The sequence below is a fragment of the Odontomachus brunneus genome, unplaced genomic scaffold (assembly GCF_010583005.1).
Source record: "Odontomachus brunneus isolate Ranch 3 - 2012 unplaced genomic scaffold, Obru_v1 Obru_scaffold_224, whole genome shotgun sequence".
NCBI lineage: Eukaryota > Metazoa > Arthropoda > Insecta > Hymenoptera > Formicidae > Odontomachus > Odontomachus brunneus.
In genome coordinates, this window is record NW_022639674.1 from 23,458 (window position 1) to 50,853 (window position 27,396).

Consider the following 27,396-nt stretch of genomic DNA (forward strand, 5'->3'; position numbering starts at 1 on the left):
CCGTAAACTGCAATTACAGGATTGATTGTTCATTTCGTCGAGGACGTAAAATTAATTTAAAGCCGCCGCCTTGAGAGGCGTAAACGAGACCGTGCAAAGTTGAACACTGCTCGGTCGGATGCACGCTTGCCCAACGAAACGAGAAGTATTGTGTTTCTCGAGCTGATGAATGTATGCAGAATCCACCGATAGATTTCGAAAAAATCAACTGAAATCTAAGGGCCTCTTGTCGCTATAAATAATCGCGTGAGAATGCGCGTAATTTAATTTCAAACTTGGGAAACAGCGCAGTGTGTTATCGCAGCGAGTTATTTTCTTTTTCATTAACGGTGACAACCATTTTTCTCCGTTAATGAAAATGACAACTAAGCGATTACATTTTTTGTGTAACGACAAACGAATAATATAACAGTTACCTTTGTTGTAACTTCGCATTGCGTGGATTGCGTCTACATGGAATGAGTAGTAGCGAATCGTAAAACAAAGAAGAGGTCGTGAAAACTGGTTTAAAAAAAAAAATAACGGGAAAGTTATCTCGTTACTTCTTGAGGTTACTTACTTCAATGGCTAATGGATAACCGCGAGTTTTATTTGTAAATCCAGACTTTCCCAAGTCTGAATTTAACGCAGTATAAACTTTCTGTGCGCAGGAATGAGAACTAGTTGCTAATTTTTCTCTCTCCTTTTTCTTTTTCTTTCTCTCTCTGTATGTAAGTTTGAATATCTTTTAGTTTATTTTTTGTGCGTCCTTAAGTGGCTTTTGCTGCGAATTATTCATAATGCAATGATCACAGCATGTCGCTTACATCTCTATTTGCACGTCTTAAATCTGGTATCTTATTTGCACTTTTGATTTTTTGTTTACTGTAAACTGTAGGGGATCGTCGAATCCCAAAGTATTAATAAGCTCTACTCTACTTTCTCTTCCTCTCTCTTTCTCCCTGTCTCAGTCTCTCTCGGTATAATATCAACGCGATAAAACGCCTAAGATTCCGCGTTACCGATCGATCCGTTGATGTTTGCACAGATTCTGCCATGCTTCTCGAGAGACCCCGACGGTAACACCCCGAGGAGCAGAGAGGGTTGCAGAAGCGAGAGAATGTGTAACGGTAATAATACCATGCAAGAGACCCTGCTGCCCAGCAACACGACGAAAGCTCAGAATCCCGAGGGATGCGAGATGATCATACTGGATCCAACGGCGAACGTTTCAAAAGAACAGGATCAACCCTCGAGCTCCTCCAAGGATTTCGATGACGCGGCGCTGTGAAAGAGACGAGGTACGCGGGAAGCAGGTATGCCGCGAATTGCGCCTTCTTACCCAGCAGAGATTGCTTACGCTAATGTGACACATGGGAACGTCAAAGTGAAATGTTAACTAATGCGCGCCGGAGCACACAAAGAGGATAACTCGATCGCGGCTCAAAGGAACGTACACGGAACGGATGACAGCGATTCGTAAAAGAGGGATCTTTTAGAACTTTTCTTGGCAAGAAAAGTGAAGGGGATTGTGATGACGAGTTATATTTTTCCAATAGTTAGGACGAGTGACGGTAACGAGTTGTTCGTTAACCTCGAGAGAGTTTTGTAGTAAAAGTTACTACGGAATTTTGTAACCAGGCAGTAGATCGGCATTCTACAATGTATTCTACAGATTGTCCTTTTATTTTATTACGCTATTAAAAAATTTGCTTTTATAGCGAAATTTAGCAAATAGATTTTACTGATGAAAAGGAAAGAATTATATAATATTCTCTTCACGGAGAGAATTTTAGAGTAAAAATAATTGCAAAATTTTGTAACCAAGGAATAGATTAACATATTCTACAGTAATTTATTATCCTTCCATTTCATATGTGCTATTATTATTATCCTGTCATTTCAAATGTGCTATTTTAAAGACTGAGATATGTTATTAAAAAATTTGCTGTGTTTATAAGAAAATTTACTATGTTATCTAGCAGGATAGATCTTACTAACAGCCTATCACTGCGTTACTAAAAACATAACAAAACTGAAAGGAAAGAAAAGAAATTATAATATCCTCTTCGTGTAAAAGTAACTTTCCTAACTCTGGTTGCGACATTCCTTTTACTTGCATACGTCAATACTTTACTTGTAATACGTTATACGCGTCGTACGTATCTACGATTATAATATAGTATATTATTGTTAATGTATCTAAGAGATAGAAAAGTATTTTCTCGCTTATCACGTTATTATTTCCGCGTCGCGCAGTTCATGCGTGAAACTTCCCTCACGTCCTTTCGTACGCGTTCGTTCCACTCTGGTGCGCCACATAAAATTCTTTCATGAATTACGTCGCCAAATGGAGTCGCTAGGGCTTTTGCCCTTTGAATCACTCTCGGGACATCTCGCTCACGTAAGAAACTCAATTTTTCCGCACCTCTCTCTCTCTCTCTCTCTCTCTTTTTCCCTCTTTCTCTCCCTTCCCCTTTCTGTTTCTTTCCTTTCCCGGCACTTTGATACCGTGAATGTTCATCTCCGCAGTTTCCCCTTCGTAGGTGGCCTTACGCGAATCCCAGCGTAACGACACAAACGCCGACTGACTAACGTAATGTACGTACTCGTGCGAGTGCGCCCGTTCAAACATAATAAAGAAAAGAATTCGCGCTTTACGAGAGCCGCGTGCGAGCGTGGAAAGTCATACGAACGCGTGGTTTCCGCCTTGTCACGGTACCGGGGTAGTGGAGTGAAACACAGGGAGATTTGGAATGCCGTTCATGCTTCTTTGCGAAGGGAAAATTTTTACGCGAGAACGCAATTGTCGAGAATTCCGTCCGCCAACCAGCTAAGCATTGTCGTCGTCGTCGTCGTCGTCGTCGTCGTCGTCGTACTCATTCTAGTCGTTTTGTGCGCACTCCGCGTTGATACCCTGAAAAAGCACGCTCGCCAAACGGATAGATCGATTTACGTAACGACGTCGCAACACGATGCTAGGAGTTACGGTCTCATTCCCGGTTTTGCCGGGAGACATCATGTCGGATGAAGCGACTGCGGAACGTCGAGATGAAATTGCTATCTCGATATCGTCATTCGTTTGCGCAATATCCACGAGAAAAAGAAACAGAGACAGAGCGAGAAAAAGAGAGATGAGAGAGAGAGAGAGAGAGAGAGAGAGAGAGAGAGAGAGAGAGAGGGAAAGAAACTTCCTATGAGATCGATCGTCTATTTTTTGTGAATACATATTTTATTACGTCGCCGTAGTTGTCGTCGAGGCGTAGAGGAGACGACCTGAAACTTCTCCGACGAGAGATCCCAAAAAATTGTCTCTCCCGAGATTCTTATTTTTTCGCGCTCACTGTCCGCATTATATATTAATACAGCAACGAGACCTTCGATCGTAACGCGAACACCCTCGCCATAGCGCGAGGATACGACCGCGTGTAGATCGTCGCCTTGTCACGGCGAGGGTGGCGCAGAGAGTGAAGTGGGGGTGTGGACGAATAAAAAGTTTTTCGGTGAATTTTATGGACACGACGTGGAGTTCCAACGCCGGTGTAACGATGTTCTACGATCTAGTCGGGTGACATTCCGTCGGCGGCGAAAGGAGAAATACGCCGGCGGGGCAGAAGCGAAGAGAGAAAGAGAGACAGTTTGATAACTTCAACGACATTTGGCGAAGCCGGAAACGATGCGACACGGGCCGAAAGTTTGAAACTTCGCGGGAGCAAAGGTGGAATCGTCTTATCGGCGTCGTCGCCGTCGCCGTTCTTCTCTTCTCCAGAGACGTTCATATATTGAATCTCGAAATACTCCCGATAGTTCTCATCGCGCTCAGCTGGAGGCAAGCTCTTGTTTAAAAGCCGAGTGCAAGTTAAACCTTACCGAACGAGGGATGAAGCGTCCCGGCGATATTGAATCCTTCTATAGAGACTCGACACGAAATTGCTTATGCAATATTCTATCATATCGTATCGCCGTCGTCGTCGTACGATATCGATGTTTTGTACGGGTACATCGAGCTCATGCTCGATTTCGTTTATGTGCCTCGCGAATCGTCCGAGCAGAAAACACATAAGATAACGTGAACTGATGCTCACATGTCACAGGGAGAAAGATTGCAACGTTCTTTCTTCTCTCCAGTAAACTTCGCAACCGCGAAGTTCCATGTTCCAACAGGAGATTTTAGTTTTCAATCATTTTCACAGAAGATTAATTTTTCTACTGGATACCGAACGCGTTATGAAGCTTATCGAAGTGTAAGCGTTGAGATCTTTCCACCACTTTCTACCACGTCGGAAAAAGCGCGATTCGCGAATGCAATTCACTCGTCACGGCGCGGATAATGGTACAGTCTCGACTAAGAGTTTATCCCATGATTCTGACAATATTGATTCCAATCAACTGATTGTACAAAAAGACAAAAGATAATCGAGGAAAGTTGATGTTTTTATTTAATCTTTAGAATCCTCATGTGAATTTATCAACGTTGTTTCTTCGACAAGTTGTAGCCCACAAAATTTTCTGGTGATATCTTTACCTACAGAGAGATATATTTACCAATTTGTCATATAGTAAAATGAAAATTTCATGCAATATGTTCTCTTTTAAATGTTTATAATTAATATCGAAAACTGTCTCATAATTTAGTTACTCTTTGTTTCTGTCTAATGTTTCCGCGTAATAAATCCCTTGATAAATCATGTACTAGCGTGATAAAATATTACTAATAATAACATGGAAAAAATTTGTTGCAGCAGCAAGAATCTGCGTATGGTAGTTGAGTCTCGTTATAATATATGAATATCCAGGCAGCGCAAATTTCTAAAAGATATCCTTGAAGACGTCTCCAAAGGAAGTCTAAAAGGAATAGGACGTCTTTTAGATGTATTTAGCGCATCTTTTAATATACTCGTAGATAGTGCTATCTGGGATATCTAAAAGTATAAAATTGCCAGTAGATATACATCTAGCTATGAAGTCGATGCAGCAGCAACAGTAGCAAAAGTTCTAATTACAACGGCAACTTTTCAGTTACGAAAACAAATACGTTTTCAGCAAACTGTGATTAGCATGAAATCTTTTTTTTTCTTTTTCATAGAGGATTATTGATCTGATAACATTACCTTGTACAAACCAGACAACTGATTGGAATCAACCTGTGAAGAGGATGGGATAAATTTCTAGTTGGAACGTGCAGAAGTATACGAGTACGAGCCACGCCGTCGTCTTGCATTCGCGAAAAAATTCAATTGTTCGCGGCGCGTGATGTGACGATTGATTATCGTCAGATTGAATACTACTTCGTATGCCGGGCGCCCGAAGAATGTAGGTTTCGTGGGACGTGCTGGTTCGCCGTCGACTGTCGTCGACTTCTAGTGATTCCAGTAGCATTCGATCCGCTTTGACAAACTGCTATTATCGACGGCGAAATGATCGCCGAGCTGTCTGGAAAGATGCACTTCTTAATGAAGCTCGACCCTGGGGATTTTGTCGGTGGTGCTTTTGCAAACAGGAAATCTCACAGTTGTCTGTCGAATGCACGCGTTTTATTGGCAAAATCGCATTAAACAATAAATGACTGACGAGAGAGAGAGAGAGTGAGAGAGAAAGAGAGAGAAAGAAAAAGTATGCCGTATTCACTGTTTAATACGCGAGCAGCCAGACAGGCTAAAATCCGCGAGGCGAGCTTCCGTTCGCATGGAATTTATTTAGTAACGAGCTTTGTAAGCACTATTGGAAGTTGCATTTGCCTTTGAGGGATAAAGCAATTTCGAAGTTTTATCCTTTGAACAAACTAATGTTGCAATTAGCGATTCCTGATCGCCCCGTGCCAGTCAGAATAACAAAACTTTTCATCGCGAATTCTCCGGAAGTTCTTTCAGATCTCGTAATTGTTTCCTTTCTTTTGCATTTCATCTTTAATTCGTCAAGCCAATTAACAAATTATTATTAAAATTTGACATCACGGAATAAATCTCTCGGAGCTATGCTCTCTCTTTCTCCCTCTATCTGTCTTATTCCTTCTCTGTTACTCAATATCTTTAAGATATCTTATCCGCGTGCAGTGTCATTACTCCGTGTAAATGCGTATTAATTTTTTTACGCGTCGCGTGGGCGAATGTTTGCGTTACCATGGCATCCCTCAAATCAGCCGATGAAATTTATATTAGTACGTTAACGAATCGACGACGAGTTCCCTGACGAAACCTATACCGTTCAATCCGCGACTGCAACCGCGAGTTTAATTATTGATAAAAATAATAGAGAGAGAGAGAGAGAAAGAGAGAGAGAGAGAGAGATCCTCGCGATCCAAAACGCACGCCGAAACCAGGCTTTACTTTCAGCAGAGAACGAACAACGAAACCAATTTCCTGAATTGTATCGCATGAAGGTGTGATTGCGCAGTTGATCGGTTCTCTCTTTCTCTCATTCCGTCCCACTCTCTCTCTCTCTCTTTCTCTCTCTCATTCCTCTCGGTATCGCGTTAAAATTCGTTCATCCGAGCTGTCAACGAGCGAAATCAATTGCCAAATCAACGTAATAACAAATGTTGCATTAGGGTGGGCATTTGACCGCGCCAGAAATCATCGTAATCACGCTAATTAGAACGTTTAACCGAAATTGCTGGTCATGCGGCTGATGTACACGTGCAATCGCACGCGTGGATTATAACGCCCGTGTGGCCCGGCGGGCAAAATCAATGACACCCCTAGTACTATCACGTAATACGGTATTCGTCAATTGCAGCCGTGAAAGACATGAATCTTCATGGATGTACAACGATTTTGACAGCGACACGCGTCCGATGCCATTAAATCGTTCAAACAGGAATTAGCGAAATCGCCAAACTCGAGTTGGTAAACTGGAACTCTGTTGCGGTTTCCGATTTTCAAGAAATTCTCTGATCTCTCACGCTGTTATCGTTAAGGCTGAGAGAAAAAAATATCTAAAAAATAGTGAATATTTATTTGATGGGTACTAAGAACATATTGACTTAAATCTAAATTTTCTTATCTAAATAGAATAAGCAATTGCTTTCATGAAAAGTTAAGATTTTCTTAAGGTTTTGCGAAAACGTATATTTTCTTGTTCGAAAAATATTTTTCGACTTAGAACAAAAACTCCTTATAGTAGTCACTCTAGTTTCTTTCTGGGAGGAGTGGCTCAAAGAGTTCTAAGGTCACTTTTGTTTTTTATTTTGAAGATATTCAAGGCGACAATAGTCTGCGCCGTTCGCACGCGGACAATAGCTATATTGATTCACCCTGTATATAAAAATATTGAATATAGACATGTATTCTATGTGGAAAGTTTAAATATCCGTATTTAAGGAGCAAACCAATGAGAATTGTTGAATAAATTCCAGATTAGATACACAGAAAAAATATTAGTATCCATTTGAAATAATATATACACAAATTAACAATCATTGCTTCATGTATAAGCAACGACATATAATTTTTTTAGAAGAATTTTCAAGTCTTGAATTTTATTTTAATAATGTTATAATTTTATTAATGTTATAATTTTATTTGATCATATTATAATAGTCTCAAAAAAGATAAATATAATTATTTTGATGACGATAAAAACTTCTTTTGACATTGAAAAAAAATTATATTCTCAGTGCAACATTTTATACTTTTCTTTCATAAAAATTATGTTCGAATAATAAGAAAATATTTTTCTCTTTGTTGAATCATATAAAAGGTAACGATGCAAATAACTTATCTCTTCATTGAACGTTATGTAATTTCGTTTTCGAAAGATTTGCATGTCAAAAATAAAGGATATTTTCTAGGCAAAAATGTCCCTCTTTTCTGTATGTATGTATCCGGGAAAGCGACAGTCGTGTGAACGATGCAACGCGAGATATTTGTTTGCGCCAACATTTGGGAAAATGAGCTTTCGCAATACCCGTTGCGTTGTTCCAACGCAGTCAACACGACTGCGTTGGAGCCGACGCACGTGCAACGTATATTTTAATATTAAATTTTACCGACGAGCGTTTTCGATTTGCGTATCACGTGAATCGCGATGCTTTGCATTTTTAATTGCGCGATCGAGCCCGCTAGCCAATTAAATTCACTCCGCCTCTCCTGCTTCTCACTTTCGACGCGCTGCACATCATTGCGCATACAAGGATCAGTACCACGGATATATCAGCGCGATAACAGAGCATTATTCATCGCTGCGGCGTTATTACGCCGATCGCGTTGATACGAATTAAAAGCGGGAGTTTATCGATGCCTTCGAAAAGAGGACGGCACGGCATTTCTCGCCGACACAAGCCGTTTAATTTTTATCTAGCGCGTGATCGAGAATGGTATAATTATTCTTCGGTTGTAATTATTCTTCGGATGCGCCCGATAAACTAGCATCAACGATAATCGAATGATCAATAAAGAGTAATTACAAACGTGTTCGCTCGCGCCGTGAATTAATCATCGCGTCAGAGCCTTTGCCGTCGAAAAACGCAATAGTAGCGCAATTAGACTGACTAACTGTCCCGAGAGTTTTGCGGGACATTATGATTTTCGGTTCTCTACAGAGGCGTCCTAAAAATAGAAGAAACGGGGACTATATGACCTCAGGAGTATGTCGTCCATATGCTTCTTTTAGTATTCATTGTGAGAGGAATAATGAGTATACAAAATCGCGAAGTGGTTCTTTTATAACATAAATATTTTTTCCTGAATTCCATAAAAATAAGAATAATATGACAGTTGAGAAATAGAACAAAAATTTATTTAATAAAAACAAAGTAAATTTTCGAGCCTCTCATTTTGTATTAATATTCTTTATCATAACTGAATAAAATTAAGCGGTGTGTTACTACATTGAGGGAAAAATTACCTTAAAATCAATAAATATTTTTTTGATGGGTACCATTAATACATATTTACTTAAATCTAAATTCTCTTTATTTAAATCAAATATTGTTTATCTGATTTAAATAAACAATATTTGGTTCCCATCCATCAAAGAAATATTTGTTGATTTTAAGGTAATTTTTCCCTCAGTGTAGCTAGAATGAAATTTCTTGCAAGTGTATCCTATTTTAAAAATTATGTCCAAATATACTTGAATATGTATTAATATATAATAAGCGATATATAATAACTAAGTATATAATATAATAACTAAAAAATAATATAATAACCGAAAAAGGACATGCACATAAATATGTTAATATTACAGGATATTTTGTAATCTTATATAGATCACAATAAAAAAGTCCTGCTTTTCTTGCTTGTGTCCCGAATTTTTAAAGTCGATATCCCGAAATTGGCTGATTGAGAGTCAATTGCACAACAATCGTTGCGATATTTAATTATAAAATAGGATGAATTACTCGTCATGCACATAGCGTGCATCACGCGCTTGGCAAATCGAGGCGAATCGAACCAAAATAAATTTTGAGATAGTTATCGGTTTTTATTTTATATAATAATAGAACTGTAATAATAATTCTCTCTGGCAAATAAAAATAAAAGCTGCCTTGAAACAATTCATTTGTTTCAAGGCAGCTCTTATTTTTATTTGTTAGAGAGAATTATTATTACAGTTCTATTATTTTATAATTTTTTCTTATATCATTCTTTTCTTCTTATTATTTTTTTTCTTATATTATTCTTATATTATTTTTTCTTTTATTTCTTATTATTCTTTTTTTCTTATGTTATTCTTATTGTTAAAGAGAATTATTATTATCATTTGTGTTAGAGGCAACGGCGACTCACAAAACAGCTCGTTTAAATAAAAAAACTTCGACACAATCTCAAAATTTATTTTGATCTGATTCGCCTTGTGATCCGATTCGTCTCGATTTACTTTAATGGTATTGTGTTGTACGCTGATTTGTTCCTGTTGTTCGAGCATATCTCGTGCGACGGAATCGTAAAAGCTTTTCCGGCACACGTCGCGGCCAGTGGTGTATTTTACTTTCCGCTGTTTCCACTTTCCGCCGTTCTTCCTCTTTCAGGCCCATTTCCGTTGTCTCATCGAGCGAACGGACGAACGAACGAATGAACGAAGCGGCTGTCCGCATTTCGGTTTGCCGCGAAAGAGCACTTTTTTTTTCTTTTTACTCGCTCAATCCTCTTTTACGGTCACTCTCGAGAGTATTTCGCTTGGAAAATAGTGCGATACTGCAAACACAGCTGTGTACAGACAGGAATCAATTTCGAATGAGATGCAAAGATCTAGTCTCGTCAATGTAACCAGTGATGTTCGTATATCGTCGATGCTACCGTATTCGGTAAAAGGAAGGAGATCAAACGAGTATTTGCGAGGATTTTTTTGTGCTTCGTCCCGTTCGGTTCTTAAATGATCCAGCCGCGAGTTTCAGCGAGGCCCGTTCGCTCGCACAGATCTTCGATGATGACGTAGGCGGGTCTTTCACGACCACTGGAAATGATGGATCGTAGTTCCTTAATTTTTTCGTGATTGATGTACCTTAATCACGCCGTTTGCCATTAGCCGCAATCGCGAGATTGTTCGCAGGAGGAGAAAATATGGCACGATTTGGCATGATGTTGCTCTTTACATTTCTCGGGGTGGAATCTCGCTTAAAACGAATGAAAAGTAATGGTATTTTCAATGAAAGTGATAATGAAAATACTACCGCTCGAGATCGCAAGAGTGAATGTTTTACTCAAACTTAGTATGAACTCTGATTTCATATAAGCAAATGTCTCAATCGATTAGAATATGTTTCTGTGAATAAATATGTGAATATATATAAATAAATATGTTCATTCGAAGTTGAAGAGTGGATCTGAGGCGTTATACTTCACTTTCATAGGATTACATCAGATTCACTCTTCAATTTCGAGTGAACATATAATATTTATTTATTTATTTATTTATTCAGTGATTCAGTGGAAAATTTATCCTGTACGAGTGAAAACTCACTCGAATTCGAGTGACTCTGTGATCACTTCACTTTTTGAGTGAAATTTCACTCTAAAAAATTAGAGAGAGTACTCTAAGCTTCTTGAGATGGAATCTCACTCAACACAAGTGAAAAGTGACAGTATTGTCACTTGAGGCGATAATGAATACACTATTGCTTAAAATTGCAAGAGCGAATGTTTTCACTCAAGCTCAAAATAGATTCTGATTCGATGTGAGTAGATGTGTCAATCATTAAAGTGAATATGTCCCTGTGAAAGTGAAATATATCAGATCCACTCTTCAATTTCGAGTAAGCATATTTACTTAGTTATTCAAAGTAGAGAATTCATTCTATATGAGTGAAAAATCACTCGAATTTTGGTAACTTCACTTCTCGAGTAAAATTTCACTCGAATTTAGAGAGTGCGCGAACGGTATTCGAAACGCCGCCACATGCGCGCTTGTTGTGCGGTTACTTCAAGTTTAAATGAATCTATTGCTTTTTTTTTCGCAAACAATTTTCATTTTATTACGGACGAGTCATATAAATACGCGTATTATTTATTAGAGGCAACGACAAAAGTACTGAGCACACTTGCCATAATATTCCTTTCATATTAAGGAATGATACTTCTTTCCTCGCGGTATGAAGAGATATGAAGGGAAAATATTACAAAAATATACGCGCGTGCCCTCTGCAAGATGCCGCCATTACGGTTCCTGCCGTCGTTTCGGGATCATCGGCACGTCTCCGGGCAAGGATTAAGCTTAGCGTTGTTGGATTCTCGGACAATGACCGGCCTTGAATCGTACGTGGTCCGACGCGCCAAGTAGTTTGTGTCGACGGTGGTCGAGCACCTCTCCTTCTCTCTCGCTCTCGCGCGCACGACTTCGCCGCGACGCGACGCGCACCGGAACCGCGAATTCACCGCTTAGCCGGAGCGCCGCTGTTAATTTCCTTATGGCCGACCAACTCGCGAAGATATAAAGCTATTTCGCCTCGCCGAGCTTTTGAAATTGGGTCGCTGTGACTTCCGAAAGAGAGAAGAGATATAGAGAGACAGAGAGAGGGCAAGAAAGAGAGAGAGAAAGAGAAAGAGAGGGAGAGAAAGAAAGAGGGAACCACTTCGACCGAAGGATTTGTCAACGGACCTTTAAGTTAAATTGAGTTCCGCGAGAGTTTCACGGCCGACCACCCTCGGTCAAACCCCTTGAGAAAGGCTTCGCCGAGGATAAAGTTGCCGTTTCGGGGCGAAATAAAATAAGGGATCGACTTCGACGATGTCTGACTTCGGTCTGACCTGATCCACTTGGATCACGTCGGATTGTATTAATTGTGTTACCACTGGATGCCAGATGGCGTCGCGAGTATGAACGGGGACATGATTGCCTGCGAAATGGCTGACAAAGAGATAATTTACGGATCTTGTCGCCCCATTTTGTATATATATGTATTGTTTTGTTATTACATTACTTTAACTTCCTCGTGCGAGTAGCCTCTGATTTGGTATTATGCGACAAAAATACGAAGCGGCTGCTCGAGGGAACTTCAATATTGGAACATGGGTCTCAAGAAGAAACGTAAATGTTTTTTATCCTTGGCTTTAACGTAGTTTACTTGCCCGCTTGTAATAACCAGATTTGTGTTGGGATTCCCAGAGTGAGAAATTTTCAAAAAGCTCCTCGAGGAGAGCAGCTGTTCTCGAATAAGATTAGCATAATAGGGAGAACTCTTGCAGTTAATAACTCTCCGGGCGATATCCATGTGACACGAAAAACAGGTCCCGTTGATTATATTAGCGGAAGTATCAATTCAATTAACTTCTAGCGCGTGTCTGCGCGTCGCTTCGATTTATCGTATAATACAAGGTCCCCTCGATGATATTATGTAAAATTTTATTCTGGCGCGCCTTGTATCGTCCCTTCGGGTTCTTTTCTTTCCACGAAAATCAATATCCGTTTTAATATTGATTTTATTTAGTTTTTTATATTATATCCGATATTATCATATCACATTATTTTATGACATTTCTCGTATTATTATGTCGTATTATTATGATATTTTTTGGCTATTATATTATGGATTATTATTCAGGGTTATGTAAGTTAACCTTTTTTGAACTAAATTAAATTTAAATTAACTTATTAAAATTAATTAAGTTTGAATTAACTTATTAACTTATTTAAATTAATTTATTAAAAAGTCAAACGTTAATTATACAAATCAATATATATATTTACTTGCACAATTAACTTTTTAATCGTAGATTAAATTCACGTGAATTATTTGTTTTTTATAAAATAGATTATTTTATAAAGAATTATTTGTCTTTTATAAAAAAATTATTTTATAAGAAAATACCGATTTTTTTGCGTTAAGGATTCCATACAAGAAAAGAACATTAGCTCAGAGAGACAAAGCAGATTCTTCTATCATTATTTTCTCTTTCCTTATTTTACTCAACTATAACTCGCAATGATCAAAATATTGATGAATTATTTTAATCTTTTAGATAAGGGAAGTTAATAAGTTAAAGAGTTAATGTGTATATTTTAAAAGAAATAAATTAAGTTAAAAGCTGACTCATTTGAAATTAATTAAATTAAGTTGAAAGTTAACTTAAGTTAACTTTTTAACTTTTCAACCTTTAGCTGATTAACTATTTATTGTCTACCTCTGTTATTATTATGTCGGCTGTTTTGTCGCAATATAATGCATCCGACACGCGAGATGAATTCTTGCGCGTAACTCCTGCGGGTGATTAATGAATCTGATATCGTTGCGACGATTTGCTAATAAGTACGCGGACTACATCTTGGGGCAATTAATTATTACCAACAGTTCACGAGGTCAAAACTACTGCGAGCACGACTCCGACGTTGGCGCCGGTACTCGGTACGCGAACCTATATATCACCTATATGTCGATCTTCCGAAAGGATCGATGATGCTCGTAGTTGGTTCCGATGTGCTCCAGCCGAAATACCAGAGCTGCATTGAAAGCATAAGGGTTGTGCTTGCGCGGTATCGATCGGATCTCTTATCTCAAGAGAGTCTAATCTTACCGGTGGCATTGCCATGGAGAGCGGCTCGTGTGTGCGTGTACATAACTTTTCTTATCTATAGGTTAAAATAATTCATCAACACTTAAATCATTGCGAGCTGTTGACGATGTAAAATAAGAAGAAAAGAAGAAAAGTAGATATGATAAAAGAATCTTTTTTGTCTCTTTGAACGGCCGTGTTTTTTTCTCATATGAAATCCTGAGCACATAAAATAATTGGTATTTCTCTTTTTATAAAAGACTACATCTTCCATTCTACATCTTCATCTTCTATAAATTTATTTAATAAATAATCCACGTAAATTTAATCTACGATTAAAAAGTAATTAATTATGCAAATAAATATATATTGATTTGCATGTTTAATGTTTAATTTTAGTGAGTTAATTAAATTTGACTTGATTCGTTGAATTGAATCAGTTTCTGCTTATACAATTTTTAACGTGGATTAAGTTAATTCTAAATTCTGTATGTGATAATATTGACAGGGTTTCGCGCAAATAAGGTTCATGTCACGATTTGAAGGTGAAAAGCGTGTGGTAAATTCACACGCGGGTGTGATGAGAGCTCGGGTCGGACTGATGTAATTTCGATACGTTTCCACGATTGAAACGACCGTGCCCGACGTAATCACGGTTCTACGATACGCCGAATCGCGCGATTATTTCACAATAATACGACGGAGCGGATAATGGTTTTGTAACGAGGTGAAAGCTCGTTAGTTAAAAATATTGCGATATCGCGGCGCTTAATTCACCGTTACACAATTACCCTGATTGCCTGTGGCGCTCTAGCGGGTGTAATGAGGTGTCCCGCGGAGCTGATGAAGTCACTCTGATTAATGGCTCCTCTCATCGAGCCTTATTACAATCAAATTTGCGCGCGATGCGCAGAAATAGAAATTCTTCTTTGCGATGGAAACATTCAATTACGACGCGTTAAAACGGAGCGGCGAAAAGGCCGTCGATGCGAGTTCCGACTCATTATGGATTATATTTCGCTCCCTCGCGCTACTTTACTTCCTTCCTCCCCTCCCTCTCTCCCTACTCTCTCTTTCTCTCATCCTGCGAGTTTTATCGCTCGCGATGTCCCTCGAGAATACTTCCACTCGACGCGATCGCAATGACGTGGAAAAACGAGCTCGCGCGAACCGACGTTGCATTCGCGAGCAATTTTCCACCTCGCTGCCGTGTGAGCGAAGTTTCCTCGGGAAACGCGAAATGGACGCGCCAGCGAATGAAGTCACATCGGCGGGCGCCCCCGGAGGGGAAGGTGATGTGGGGGAGGGGAAGGGGAGTGGAGCGGAATTTCCCGAGCACTGCTCTCCTGCGTTCGGATAGCTCTCTGTCCCATGATCACAATTCCGATCGATCCTCCGCGAGATGGTAATTCTGTGTAATGTGTAGCATAATGGCCCCGCGCATCATTCTAATCGCTAAACAAATAATTTACACTCCATGCCATGGAATTGAGTGTCTGATTCTCGATTGTGTCATTGTGTTTTGTTTGGATTTGTAACTTGCGCCTGCGTGCAAACACATGCACGCACACGTGCACATGTCGCGCGTCTAGATTGTTCCGATCTCTGGTATCGGTGTATTTCGCGCTTCGTCGCGATGCGCGTCGATGCGGATTCACGTTGATCAATGGGTCGAGCGCGCGGACCGGAAACGCGACCGCATCGCGATGATTCCGCCACAAGTATCGGAGAGAACGCCGAAATCGCTGCGTGTGGTTACACGCAATCGACTATTTGGTTCATACTGGTTCGAACAAAAACCCGGATTCGATACGAGATCTCCGCGACAGAGCCGCCGCAGCGAATGTGATATCCCTTTCATCGGAGAATCACTCGCGGACAACGGTGAACGCGAAGCATGGATGTGGAAAGGAGGGGGAAAGGTCTTTGGCCAAGCTTTCGGGAATCGCTGTATCACCAATTGCATCGAATGCACTGAGAGAAGAGATATCTGAGAAATAAAATGTATCTTCACACGCTCGTTAATAACATATTTGCTTGTACAAACATAAAATATTTTTCAGATAGGAAGGTAGGAAAGAAAAGTGATTACTTGTTAATCGTATAGCCATTACCATGTTTTTCTCTGAGTGCAGTGTATTTACTACACCGAAAAATCTATACTGTATTCAAGTGAATGTTACTTGCTTCAGGTATTTCATAAGTTTATCCGGAAGTATCTATTATAAGAGAAGAAGAGAGAGGGAAAGTGAATTTATTATAAATATGAAACCTATTCAAAATATGTTATGAATCCTACAGAATTTAGCATTTCAATTAGGAATGTCAAATTGGAATTATAAATTTTATTTATAATTTTACTATATAGAATCAACTTTTTCATTGATAAAGTTTTACAATATTTTTGTAAAGAGAATAAATTCTTCTTTCAAGTGCATAATAAAAATGAGCTTTTCTAAAATTTTTCTCATTGTTATATTTTAAAAGTATTATCAAGAAAGTATTCTTTGTTGAAGATATTAAGGGGCGACAAGATGTCCAATTTTTTTCTCACAGTCAATTTTTTACTCTTTTTCCCAGATTTTTTGGAACGACGCCAATTTGTCTTGGATTCGGCCAAACTGTCCTAGTTTATTCCGATGTAGAAGAACGCTTCTGGCAAAGAAGGACTTTCTTAAAAAAATTTACAGCTCTGACAACAGTAGCTTTGCTTCTTCTACTTCGTCTCAAATAAGAATAACAACAGTTTTATCTTAGCAATAGTTTCTATCTTTACTGTAGGCAATATGTCTTTATTGTTGTTAATTATTTTTGATCTATCTGTAAATAAATTATTGTTTCATCTATCTGTAAATAAATTATCATTTCCTACATATATATGTATATATGCATATATATAATTTTCAGTGATTTTTTACTGCCATACCTCCACTCGACATATTTATGAAATATCCCGACTTTGGGAGGAAATGGGAAATCTCTGGTCACCTCAAAGATAAGCATTATTTAAAAGAAAAGAAGAAAAATTAATTGAAGTAATGGCTTTTCTCAACTTTTCTCAGTAGAACGACATTTTTCTGCTACTACTATCTTGCGGAAACAAGAGAAAAATAAGGTTGGCATCGAGGAGGATAATTTTCGTGAGATTAACCGTTCTTTTTCTCTTTCTTATCTTTGCGCGATCTTTCGTCATTTAGTCTGACATTTGCGCGATGCGTCTCATCGGCACAGTACACAAAGCGCGAGAATGGCGCGGCCCGGGGATTTTCAATTATGCACAAGCGCGTTTCCTCATCATCGTCGTCGCCGTCATCGCCGTCGTCGTCACGACGCGACAGTAATGTCGAACGCGACGTTTCGCCAAACTGTAACGATAGCCGACACACAGCTGATCGCACAGCCGTTCGTGAACTCGGACATATTAATACGACGCGAGTTTTCTCCGAGAGAAAAAGAGAGAGAGAGAAAGAGAGAGAGAGAGAGAGAGAGAGAGAGAGAGAAAGAGAGAGAGGGAGAGAGAGAGCGCATCGGCGCGCACGCATCGGGCGACGCATGGCGCCAACAAAATGCGCGTTCGACACACGCCAGTGCGCTGCAGCGGCTATGACTACACCGAAATTCGCCGATAAAAGTCTCGCCCGAAAATTCCGTCGCTCAAATCAGTGACACAAATGGCGACAACGGGCCGCCCGATCGCGCACGCGCGACCGACGCAAGATATGATATCAATCTGCTGTCAAACTTTTCGCCCATCGCGAATCGCGTGTTCATGTGACGAATCTGGCGCGCCGATTCCATGTAAATGCGATCGATAGCCGACGAACGGGGTCGGAAAAACACGCCAATGCGGGAAATAGAGCAGCCGTGCGCGTTTTATGCTTTACACAAGCCGCGTGCTTTAAACGGAAAATAAAAAAGAAACACAAGTAATAAAAAAAAAAAAGAGAAAAATCCGGCAAACGGGAGCGCGAGCGTCTCGCTTAGAATGAATTCGGCTGGCGCATGCAAGAATAAAAGAGCATTTAAGCTACGGATCACGTTTTCATTGGGCTCTTCAGGGAGCAGTTGTTCGTGTTATCCCCGTCCGACCCTTTCTCCCGGCCAATTTGACATACCCGGTTAGCTGGCTGGAATTTTGATTATGACAGCGGCATCGCGACGCATCGGGACGTCGTAATGGACGGCGCTTTCAGTTTTCGACGTATCATTATCGGCTTTTGACACGCCGATAAATATTAGATGGAGACTTATGGTGAAATGGAAGAAAAAAAATAAAAAGAAAGAGAAGTAGAGAGGCAGGAAGACAGCGTGTGACTTCGCTAGATCGTGCGAAATGCAGGTGCTTCCGCGGAAAATCCACATCACAAGTTTCGTGTCATGCACGCATAAAAATGCATACTGCATACTGCATGTTTCAATGAGTGTCACTTGTTTCAAGTATTTCATAAGCTTGTGCACCCGCAAATCTATCATAAGTTCATCACGTCGCGTCAAATTCATCCAAAATACGTTCTGAATTCTAGTAAGTTCAGCATTTCAATCGAGAATATTATTATCTGAGAATTATACTATCTGAGATTTTTATTATCTCAAGTATAAATTTTTTACATTCTATTTATAATTGGTGGTCAGAAAAAACCTAATTCAATTTCATATTTTAAATATATCAATATTTAAGTTTTTCACGGCCGCCATTTCGAGTCTGCCATTTTAAATTTAAATTTTGATAGTAAATTTGGAATCAGCATTCTTAAAAACTTTTATAATGCGACGGTAGCCCGTCGCTCAGGAATTTCCACGGATTTATGCTCGCCGGAGGTCGGGTTCGCATAGGAATAAATAAGCTTTTGGGCCTAAGTAAATATATAATATTTATTAATATTCTTAAGAACACAAAAATATAGTTTTGGAACGAAACAACAAAATAATATGGTTTGGAACGAAATAACAAAAGATCTGCGAGGGACGTAGTCCCGAATGGTAAGATGTTTTACAGCGGGTTTTACTAATTGTTCGCGGCGTTTTAGAACTCGCGGGTGGTTTTGGCGCAACTCGTGAGATCGCTGCGTAGGAACCAGGAAGTCCTGGTGGAGACGCGGCAGTCCGCACCCCTATCCTATGGAGGATCCTTAGAAATCGTCGCGAACGTATTCGTATTTTTAGCGGCGCGCGATACAACTGGTTCGGTTGCGATATTTGTCCTCTAGTTTGGATTAGATAGCAACGCGGTCTGCGTGAGGATGAGTAGTCTCGTTGGTAAGGCTTTTCGCGGATGCTGCGAGCAGTCTCGCAAAGACAGAGGATAGAACGAGAAGTCTCGTTTCGTGAAATAGATGCGAGAAGGCTCGCGAGGATCTTCGTCGGCGAGTATGCTCGCTGGCGAAGAAGGTACGAGAATGCTCGTGGAAGTCTGGGCTGGCAACGAGTATTCTCGTTGACGGTTTAGAGGCGAGTAGGCTCGCGGATAGCGACGAGGAGGCTCGTCTTCGGAGGCGAGAAGTCTCGCGAGCTTCGGTCTGGTCGGACTGGAAGCGGATTGACTATCTCGGCGGAATCTCACTTCGTTCGCGCGGTGTCGCGTAATATACCCTCACGATTGAGAGTCGGGATGCGGTGCGGCGCGGAAACGCTCCGTCGCGCGAAGTGGTGGTAGATTTAGATAGCGCCTAAGCGCCGGTTTCCCGTCCGACTGATGTTCGGTCGGACGGGTTCGTGACGACTCGGTACTGAGCCGTCACAATAATCATCTCAATGTGAAACATATTTTGTCTGAAAAAGCCAGAGATACGAAAAGGTTAATTGATGAAAATTTTCTTTGACTAAAACAATCGGCAAATCAATGACCAGACTTAATCAATCGTCATATGGAAAATCGCAAATAATTTCATCAATTAGTGAAATTCATTGTTGATCAAACTTTGATGTGTTTGGAATTGTACAGTGTTTAATAATTAATTTTATCAGTCGGCTAAGTGAAATTCGATTGCGTATATGACAATTGATCAGATCAATCTTTAATGTGATTAATTACACGCTAATTAATAATAAATTTTATCTATCGATTCGTGATTATATGTATGCGATTAATTGATTCGCTTACAGTTGATCAGTGGTTTACCAATTATTTTAGAAAAACAGATTTTCTTCGATTAATGCCCAACACTGATTAAGAAAGACCGCGTGTATACTCTCTTAAAGTAAATTAGCACGTTGGGAAAAAATATTCGAAAATTTACTTATGGGATATAAGGATTCTGTGGAATAAGTCGTTTATTTCGGTGAGTAAACTTTATATCCCGCAAATGAATTCCCAAGCATTTCTTTCTCAGTGTAATATTGTTCCTGATTGAATCAGTGATAGGAGTGTTTCACCGATGAATATTCACTAATTTTCAGTGAAAGCAATCCCACTTTACTGTTTCGTTCAATATTTCACAGATCTTGACTTTTGCACTAAGAAAAAAAGTCGTTGAGTTAACACTTTGCTTAAACGAATAAAATTCGTCCAAGTATACGTTTAATTAAACGAGTTACATCGTTGCTACGATATATATACTGGTTGATTCAGTGATCGCTGATTTTATTGATCCAGCTGCTTCTTTTTCTCAGTGTGAAGGTAAGATTTTAAATCTGTGACACAAAAATTCACTATACGAGTTCACGGAGAAAATACTAAGAATATCTCTTGCTTAAGTATGATTGCCATAACAAAATATTAATGTTATTTTTCGTTTATATATATAAGATGGTTGTACACTGGGAGAAAAATTATATTAAAATCAACAAATATTTCCTTGCTGGATGACATTAATATATTTACTTAAATCTACATTCTCTTTATTTAAATCAAATATTATTTACCTGATTTAAATAAACAATATTTGGTTTAAATAAAGAAAATGTAGATTCAAGTAAAATTGTTAATGGCACCCATCAAGGAAATATTTGTTGATTTTAATATAATTTTTCTCTCAGTGTAGTATCCATAGTACTCTGGAAGTGATACATTACTTTTTTACTGCCTATGTGTTTGAATAGACTGAGAAAAAAATTTACTAAATTTCAAAAAACGTTTGTTTGGATAGTACTGTGAAGATATTTATTTAAATTAAGTAATTATTTTCTAAAATTAAAGAAACTAATTTATATTTAAAATTTTTTTTATTTAATTTTAGAAAATAATTACTTAATTTAAACAAATATCTTCACAGTACTATCCAAACAAACGTTTTTTGAAATTAATAAATTTTTTTCTCAGTGAAGTATTCTCAGCGCTGTCAGGTGCAATCAAACTTTACGGATCTCTCAATCATAGTATTTGTTCTGCAGACCGCAACAGAGAGACAACAGCAATATTCTTTTAGTTGAGGCGACTATGCAACTATGTATACGAGTATATACTAACATTATACAGAATATATACTAACATTATTTCAGAACAACCTTTGTTACAAGCGCGCGACACATTCCAGTGAAAAATCCACCGATTCTACTTTCGAAAGAGCGCACCGATTAATTCGTCCTTTGAATATTCCGTTGTGCGGCCCCGCCAATATAACATCACCCGCGGCGTCAACGTGTTCATGCCGAAGTAAAGTCTGTTACTGTCGACCTATAAAGCAATTTGCATTACCATGCGTACGCACGCAGTCGGGCTACCGGCTGTTGCGAGGAGATACGCGGCGGCGGAATTATTCAATTCGCGATATCGCGACTGATAACGCAATACTAAATCAGGTGCGACTTGGTCGGTACGTGAATGCCGGACAATGGTCGCAAATTAAAGAGAACCGACCGTATCGCTCGGCACGATCGCCGCAAGAAAATAGCTCGCAATTAGCCGCCGCGTCCATTCCGATGACTGACGGCGCGTCCGTCGCGATGAGGACGTGCGAGGCTGGTACTTCGGGCGAATGGTGAAAAATCGCGCGGCGTATGCGCGCGTACGTTAACTATTTACCGCGATTTGCAGCGTTCAGCGGACGAATTGAAAATCCTCATCAAGCGCCCGCACGAGCGCACGCGATGCGATTAACAACGCGTGTTTGAGCCTAGAAATTCAAATATTCCCATCGACGGGCTCGCGAAATATTTATCGGGCCGGCTCGGATGTGCTTGCGTCTACCGGGTATAACCGAGCGATACCGGCACAGACTACGTTCTATCGTAGATTATGATCCGGCGCCGCGTTCTCCTCTAGAAGCAGCTGGCCCGTGTAGCGTTAACATCGATCGGGCCATTATACATTATTCAGAAGAGACCTCGCTCGTTCGCTCGCTCGCGCGCACGCGAGGCGTCGGGCGAATTTGTGACGCCGTAAGGCGGCCGGAAACTGCATCGCGCGGTTCTGAGCTCCCTCTCGTAAATATCAATCGATTTCCACATGTCGAGGAGGAGCGAGGGGGAGCGAAACGGAGAGAGCGAAACAGAGCGCGGCAAGTTTCCCAAAGGATGATTTCTCTAACGCATAGAGAGAGAGAGAGAGAGAGAGAGAGAGAGAGAGAGAGAGAAGGGAGGGAGAGAATTTCATGCAAAGCTGGTACTTCGTCGCTGTTAAACTCGTATAACTCAGCTCGGCTTGTCTTTATGAATTTTACGAGCGCCATTAAAATTCTCTATTAATCTCTTCCGTGTGTCGTGATCAGATTTTAACCGAGCAGCCAGATGCGGAGTGAATGAGCTCGCCGGAAACTGGGCCAACTCGTCGACGGCAAATTTACTTTGCGTTCGACTGCGATACGAGAAAAAGAAGAGCCTAGCCGTTGGCAATTTAACGAATAATTATTGAGAGCCGCGTATGTGTGCGAGTTAATTGCAACATTGCTTCAATTAGCCTCGTAACAATGTTCGTGAGTAATCATGCGATACGTTTGATTAGTCCCGACATTTTTGTCACAATTATGAATTGTGCCACCTTCGCGCGCCCATTGTATTCGCACAATACCACGACTATGACGTTTCTAGGGGGTTTCAGCAAGTTTGAAATTAATTTTAGGTAGACCATTGAGCCGCGAGAAAATTATTACCATAGCACGTAGTTTCGCCGACGGCCTCGAATTAGCCTCGAATTCAGAACCGCAGAACTCGACTATGATACGACGAAAAGAGCCAGATTGTTGGAAACTTGACGAATAATTGTGAGCCGCGGCGTTCGTCAATTGCGACTTTGTTTTAATTAGCTAATTTAATAACGTTCGTGAATAACCGCGTGAATACATCTGATTAGTCCCGAAGTTTTTGTCACAATTATGAATTCCTTCGCATCACCCATATATCTATCGTTGCGACATAATCCTATGTCGTAGTTTCAGCACATTTGAGACTAATTTCAAACAGATCATCGAGCCACGATAAAATTGTTACCATGGCGCAAATAGAAACGGCGAAAATAAACCCTGATCAAGAGGCGGCTCGCATTCAGCGATATATAATCTGCCATCTTGAGTGTATCCAAATAGACATTCATGATTATCGCGACATGAAGCAATCGATGATAGGAACTTTACAATTCTTTTAATTACATTTTTTAACACCTTAATTTTTTAATCTTTTAATTACATTTATAAAGTAAATATATTGTAATGAATTAATCATTAAATATTTTTATATTATACAATTTTTTGTATTGATGCAGCAACAAATTTACTAAAATTTTCATATTTTCCATGATATATTGTTTGGAACAAATCTTGATCACTTTTCCTCGTGTTTCTATTTCGTCATTCTACGTGATAAGTATGAGAATCTGATCAGTCGTAAAAGACCTGACGTTGCTGAATGTCGTGATTTAACGTACTTAAAGTCGTGGTAAAGTTTACGTACTATCGACCTATCGGACTACGTTCACGGGGTCCTTTCGGTCCTCCTTGGCGGTCTATCGATCGTCACATATAATCCGCTCAGAGCGCCGGCCAGATAGTAGCGCGACTCTTGCGCGACGTCGTCATAAATCCCGCGACTAACGCTCAACATTTCCACGTCAACCGACGGCTGGTACGCCGGAATGGAACTTGCGGCCGACCGAGTCGTAAATAAATCGTTACCGTCGCTTATCGGAAGCTGCACCTCGCTACGGCGATCCATGACGAGGAAGCATAAATCGTGTCGGAACGATACCTCCGCAGCCAATCCGCGCTGTCGCAAATGCGAAAAGTACAGAAAGTAAGAGAGCAAGAGAGGGGGGAGGGGGAGAAATCGCGAATAAAAGATATCACGGCAGTGATCTATGCGTCTCAATATGTAGCGTAACGCTAAATCACTCCAGATCGCCGGAGATTCCTCTCCGCGAAGGCTCTGGAGAAGGTCACGGATGCATGAACGCGGATCGAAACGAGGCGCGACGCAAATCGGATTAAGACGCCCGTGTTTTTCTTGAATTAGGCGTTGATAACGAGTCTCTCACGCTTGGTGGAGCAAACTCCAACGGAATTATGTCAGCGATAAACGCGGACAAAGGACACAAAGATACAAGTTTTATAAATGAGATATCGTATAGTTGGAAGGCTGCTGAGGCTCTCTTAACTTCGATCTGTTGATTTTCGCAGATTACCCGATCGACCGTGAACCCAACGTGGATATTAATAAGTGACAACGAGCGATGAATTCGCGAAAAGGTCTGTCTGTCTGTCCGAATCGAGCAGATCTGCACTGTGAGAGAAAAGCTAATTTTTGCTAATTTAACAAAATGTAACAGTAACTGTAACAAATGGTTCATTGATATGGGATAACAAATGACCCAAATGATTTGTGAGAACAAATATTACTTTCAGTTTACTGATTTCCATCATCGATTGTCTCACATCGTGATAATCATGAATGCCTATCTGGGCTCTAGTAGACTAGTATGTAAAACTTACAGTAACTTTAAGTATATTGAATCACGAAATTCAGCAATATTGAAGAAACTGATCTCTTAGAACTGATCAGATTCACACACTTAGAATGACGAAATAGAAATACAAAAAAGATTAAAATTTGTCTCCTTATATCATGTAAAATATAAAAGTTTAAGTTTTAACTTATTAAAGCTAAAAACTTATTAAAATTAAACTTATTAATTAAAGTTATTTAACTATGAATAAATTTGTTGCTGCATCAATACAACAAGAAATTTACACTATCGCATTATGTAAAATATTTACATTATGTAAAATTAATAATGAATTCAATATATTATATTTGTTTCATAAATGTAACTAGAGGAATTATAAAGGTTCCATAATCGATTGCCTCACGTTGTGATAATTATGAATATCCACCTCCCTCCGATAGATTAATAAACCTTATAGCAACTTTAAGTATATTAAATCACGAAATTCAACAACATCGAGTCCCTTACGACTGATCAGATTATATTCATACTTATCACATAGAACAACGAAATATAAACATGAAAAAAATGATCAAAATTTGTTCTAAACAATGTCGTGTTACATGTAACATGAAAATCTAAATGCAAATCTGAATCTTTTATTACATTTATTGTTGCATTAATATATGACAAAAAATTATCATATAATATAAATTTAATAATTAATTCAATACAACATATTTACTTTATGAATGTAATTACAGGAATCGTGATTTTTTTTAGAACAATTACGGGCATGATTTTACTTAATCAAGTTTCAATTATTTATGAAAAATATTCTCCATAAATACCTCATGAATATTGTTCATAATCTTTTTCATGTCTGAATTCCCCGGACATTTAGACATTTACAACAAATATTTAATATCTATATTTACCTATAAAATATTTTCTAAACACATTGTGTACTATGTGGGATATTAGTATATATGTGATTATTTTGAGGCAAGTGCAAGTGACGTTGCCCGTGACGAGATACCAACCACTATAAATAATTTCCAGTTCCGCTTGGAGGTAACGCGGGGTGTCCACGACGTGTAAAGCGCGTTCGCACGTGTTCACACGAGGAATGCGCATTTTCGCGAATTAAACAAATTCGCGGCAGACGCATTCGCGGTCGCAATGTTCGCGTTTCGCGTTGACGACGCGGATTTTTGCAATTTCCAGTCGCGGCCTCGCCTTTGGCGGTGGCGACGTCGATATCGCGCCAACATTGTTTTCACTATACCCTCTTATTGATGCACAGTAAATTATGGGTAGCAGTACACGCGCGTCCACGTCGCGTGTAATATCCCTGCCGGCAAGTCGCTCGATTAACATACAACGCGGTGAGCGGCAACAGCTTTTAGGACGGCTTACGCGCCGACGATGCGGCCGTTAATAGCGAAATAGCGGCTCGCAGTCTGGATGGGATATGAAATTAATAGGGATGAGCGATTAGCCGCGAATCCGATAATCCGTAATTCGCCGAGAGGCCGGAGACGTGTGCGCGGGACTCTACGATTGATTGGAGTCTCCAGTTTACCCCAATAGGAATGTATGCAGTTTGTGTGCAGATATCCGTCCAGTTAATGCGTCTAGCATTAATGCACTCTTATTAGTTGTAAAAATATTGTGTACACACCGAAAATATATACTACATTCAGATAAATGTTACCTGTTTCGAATATTTCATAAATTTATATATATACAGAGTGTCTCACCACTATTGCATTATCTCTTAAGGATAAATTCCTGAGGTAATTTAAAGAAAAATCCTAATGCAAAAATGTCGAGGTTATAATACTTTTCAAATTATAAACAATTAAAGCTGACCAATTATATTGGTTAAAGTACGCGCGCTCAGGTACGCTACAACACACAGTGGTACAGGTGCATGCACATAAGTGAGAATTTGCATAAGATATGAAATTAGTTGTAAATCTCTGAAAGAAACGTCAAATGTGACAGCTTATTGATTCTCATAAATGTATTGTGTGATATTTTATTCATAACATTTTGACGAAACTGTTATTATTTGCGATATGTTTATTTAAATGATAGAAAGGGCAGATTATTATTACATATGTTGTTGTATGTATGGAACTTCTGTATCAATATTTGGAAAAGGGACAACATGTGCACGCACCTGTACCATTGTGTGTTGTACCGTACCTGAGCGCGCGTATTTTAGCCAATATAATTGGTCAACTTTAATTGTTTATAATTTGAAAAGTATTATAGCCTCGCTATTTTTGCATTAGGATTTTTTTATTCAAATTACCTCAGGAATCCGCCCTTAAAAAATAATGCGGTAGTGACGGGACACCCTGTATAAACATAGGGTATCGCAGATTCTCCTCCGCAATTTTTGTGAACGTAAAACGGATTGAGATGAACATAAAAGTCCCATATCATTTTGCGATATTCGCCATAAATCTCGAGATATTAATTAAAGAAGATTAGTGAATAATTACGCGCAATATGTTAGATGAGCTGTTGTGGTGCCATTTATCGTTGTATATTTATATATTGGGTCAAACTAAACCAAAAAATCCTCTACTATTTTGCAAATGACTACCTAGATTTTTAGATATTAATTAAAGAAGATTCGTGCATTACCGTGTACAATTATGT

At 39.4% G+C, this 27,396-nt stretch overlaps 1 protein-coding gene across 9 annotated transcripts in view; it reads left to right on the top strand.

The window, feature by feature from the left end:
• Positions 1–27,396, top strand: part of LOC116852431 (prolactin-releasing peptide receptor-like) — a 74,237-nt gene that overhangs the window by 8,464 nt on the left and 38,377 nt on the right. For 5 of the 9 annotated variants that reach the window (XM_032832788.1, XM_032832790.1, XM_032832791.1 and 2 more), the window contains one exon: positions 1,028–1,295. The exons of 1 other annotated variant lie outside the window; for it this stretch is intronic. In XM_032832788.1, the coding sequence (XP_032688679.1) occupies positions 1,028–1,270 (243 nt within the window). In that variant the 3' untranslated portion in view covers positions 1,271–1,295. Of the gene's footprint in view, positions 1–1,027; positions 1,296–16,490; positions 16,819–27,396 lie in introns of those variants that run through there. 3 more of the 9 variants (XM_032832794.1, XM_032832793.1, XM_032832792.1) reach the window with 3 other exon arrangements.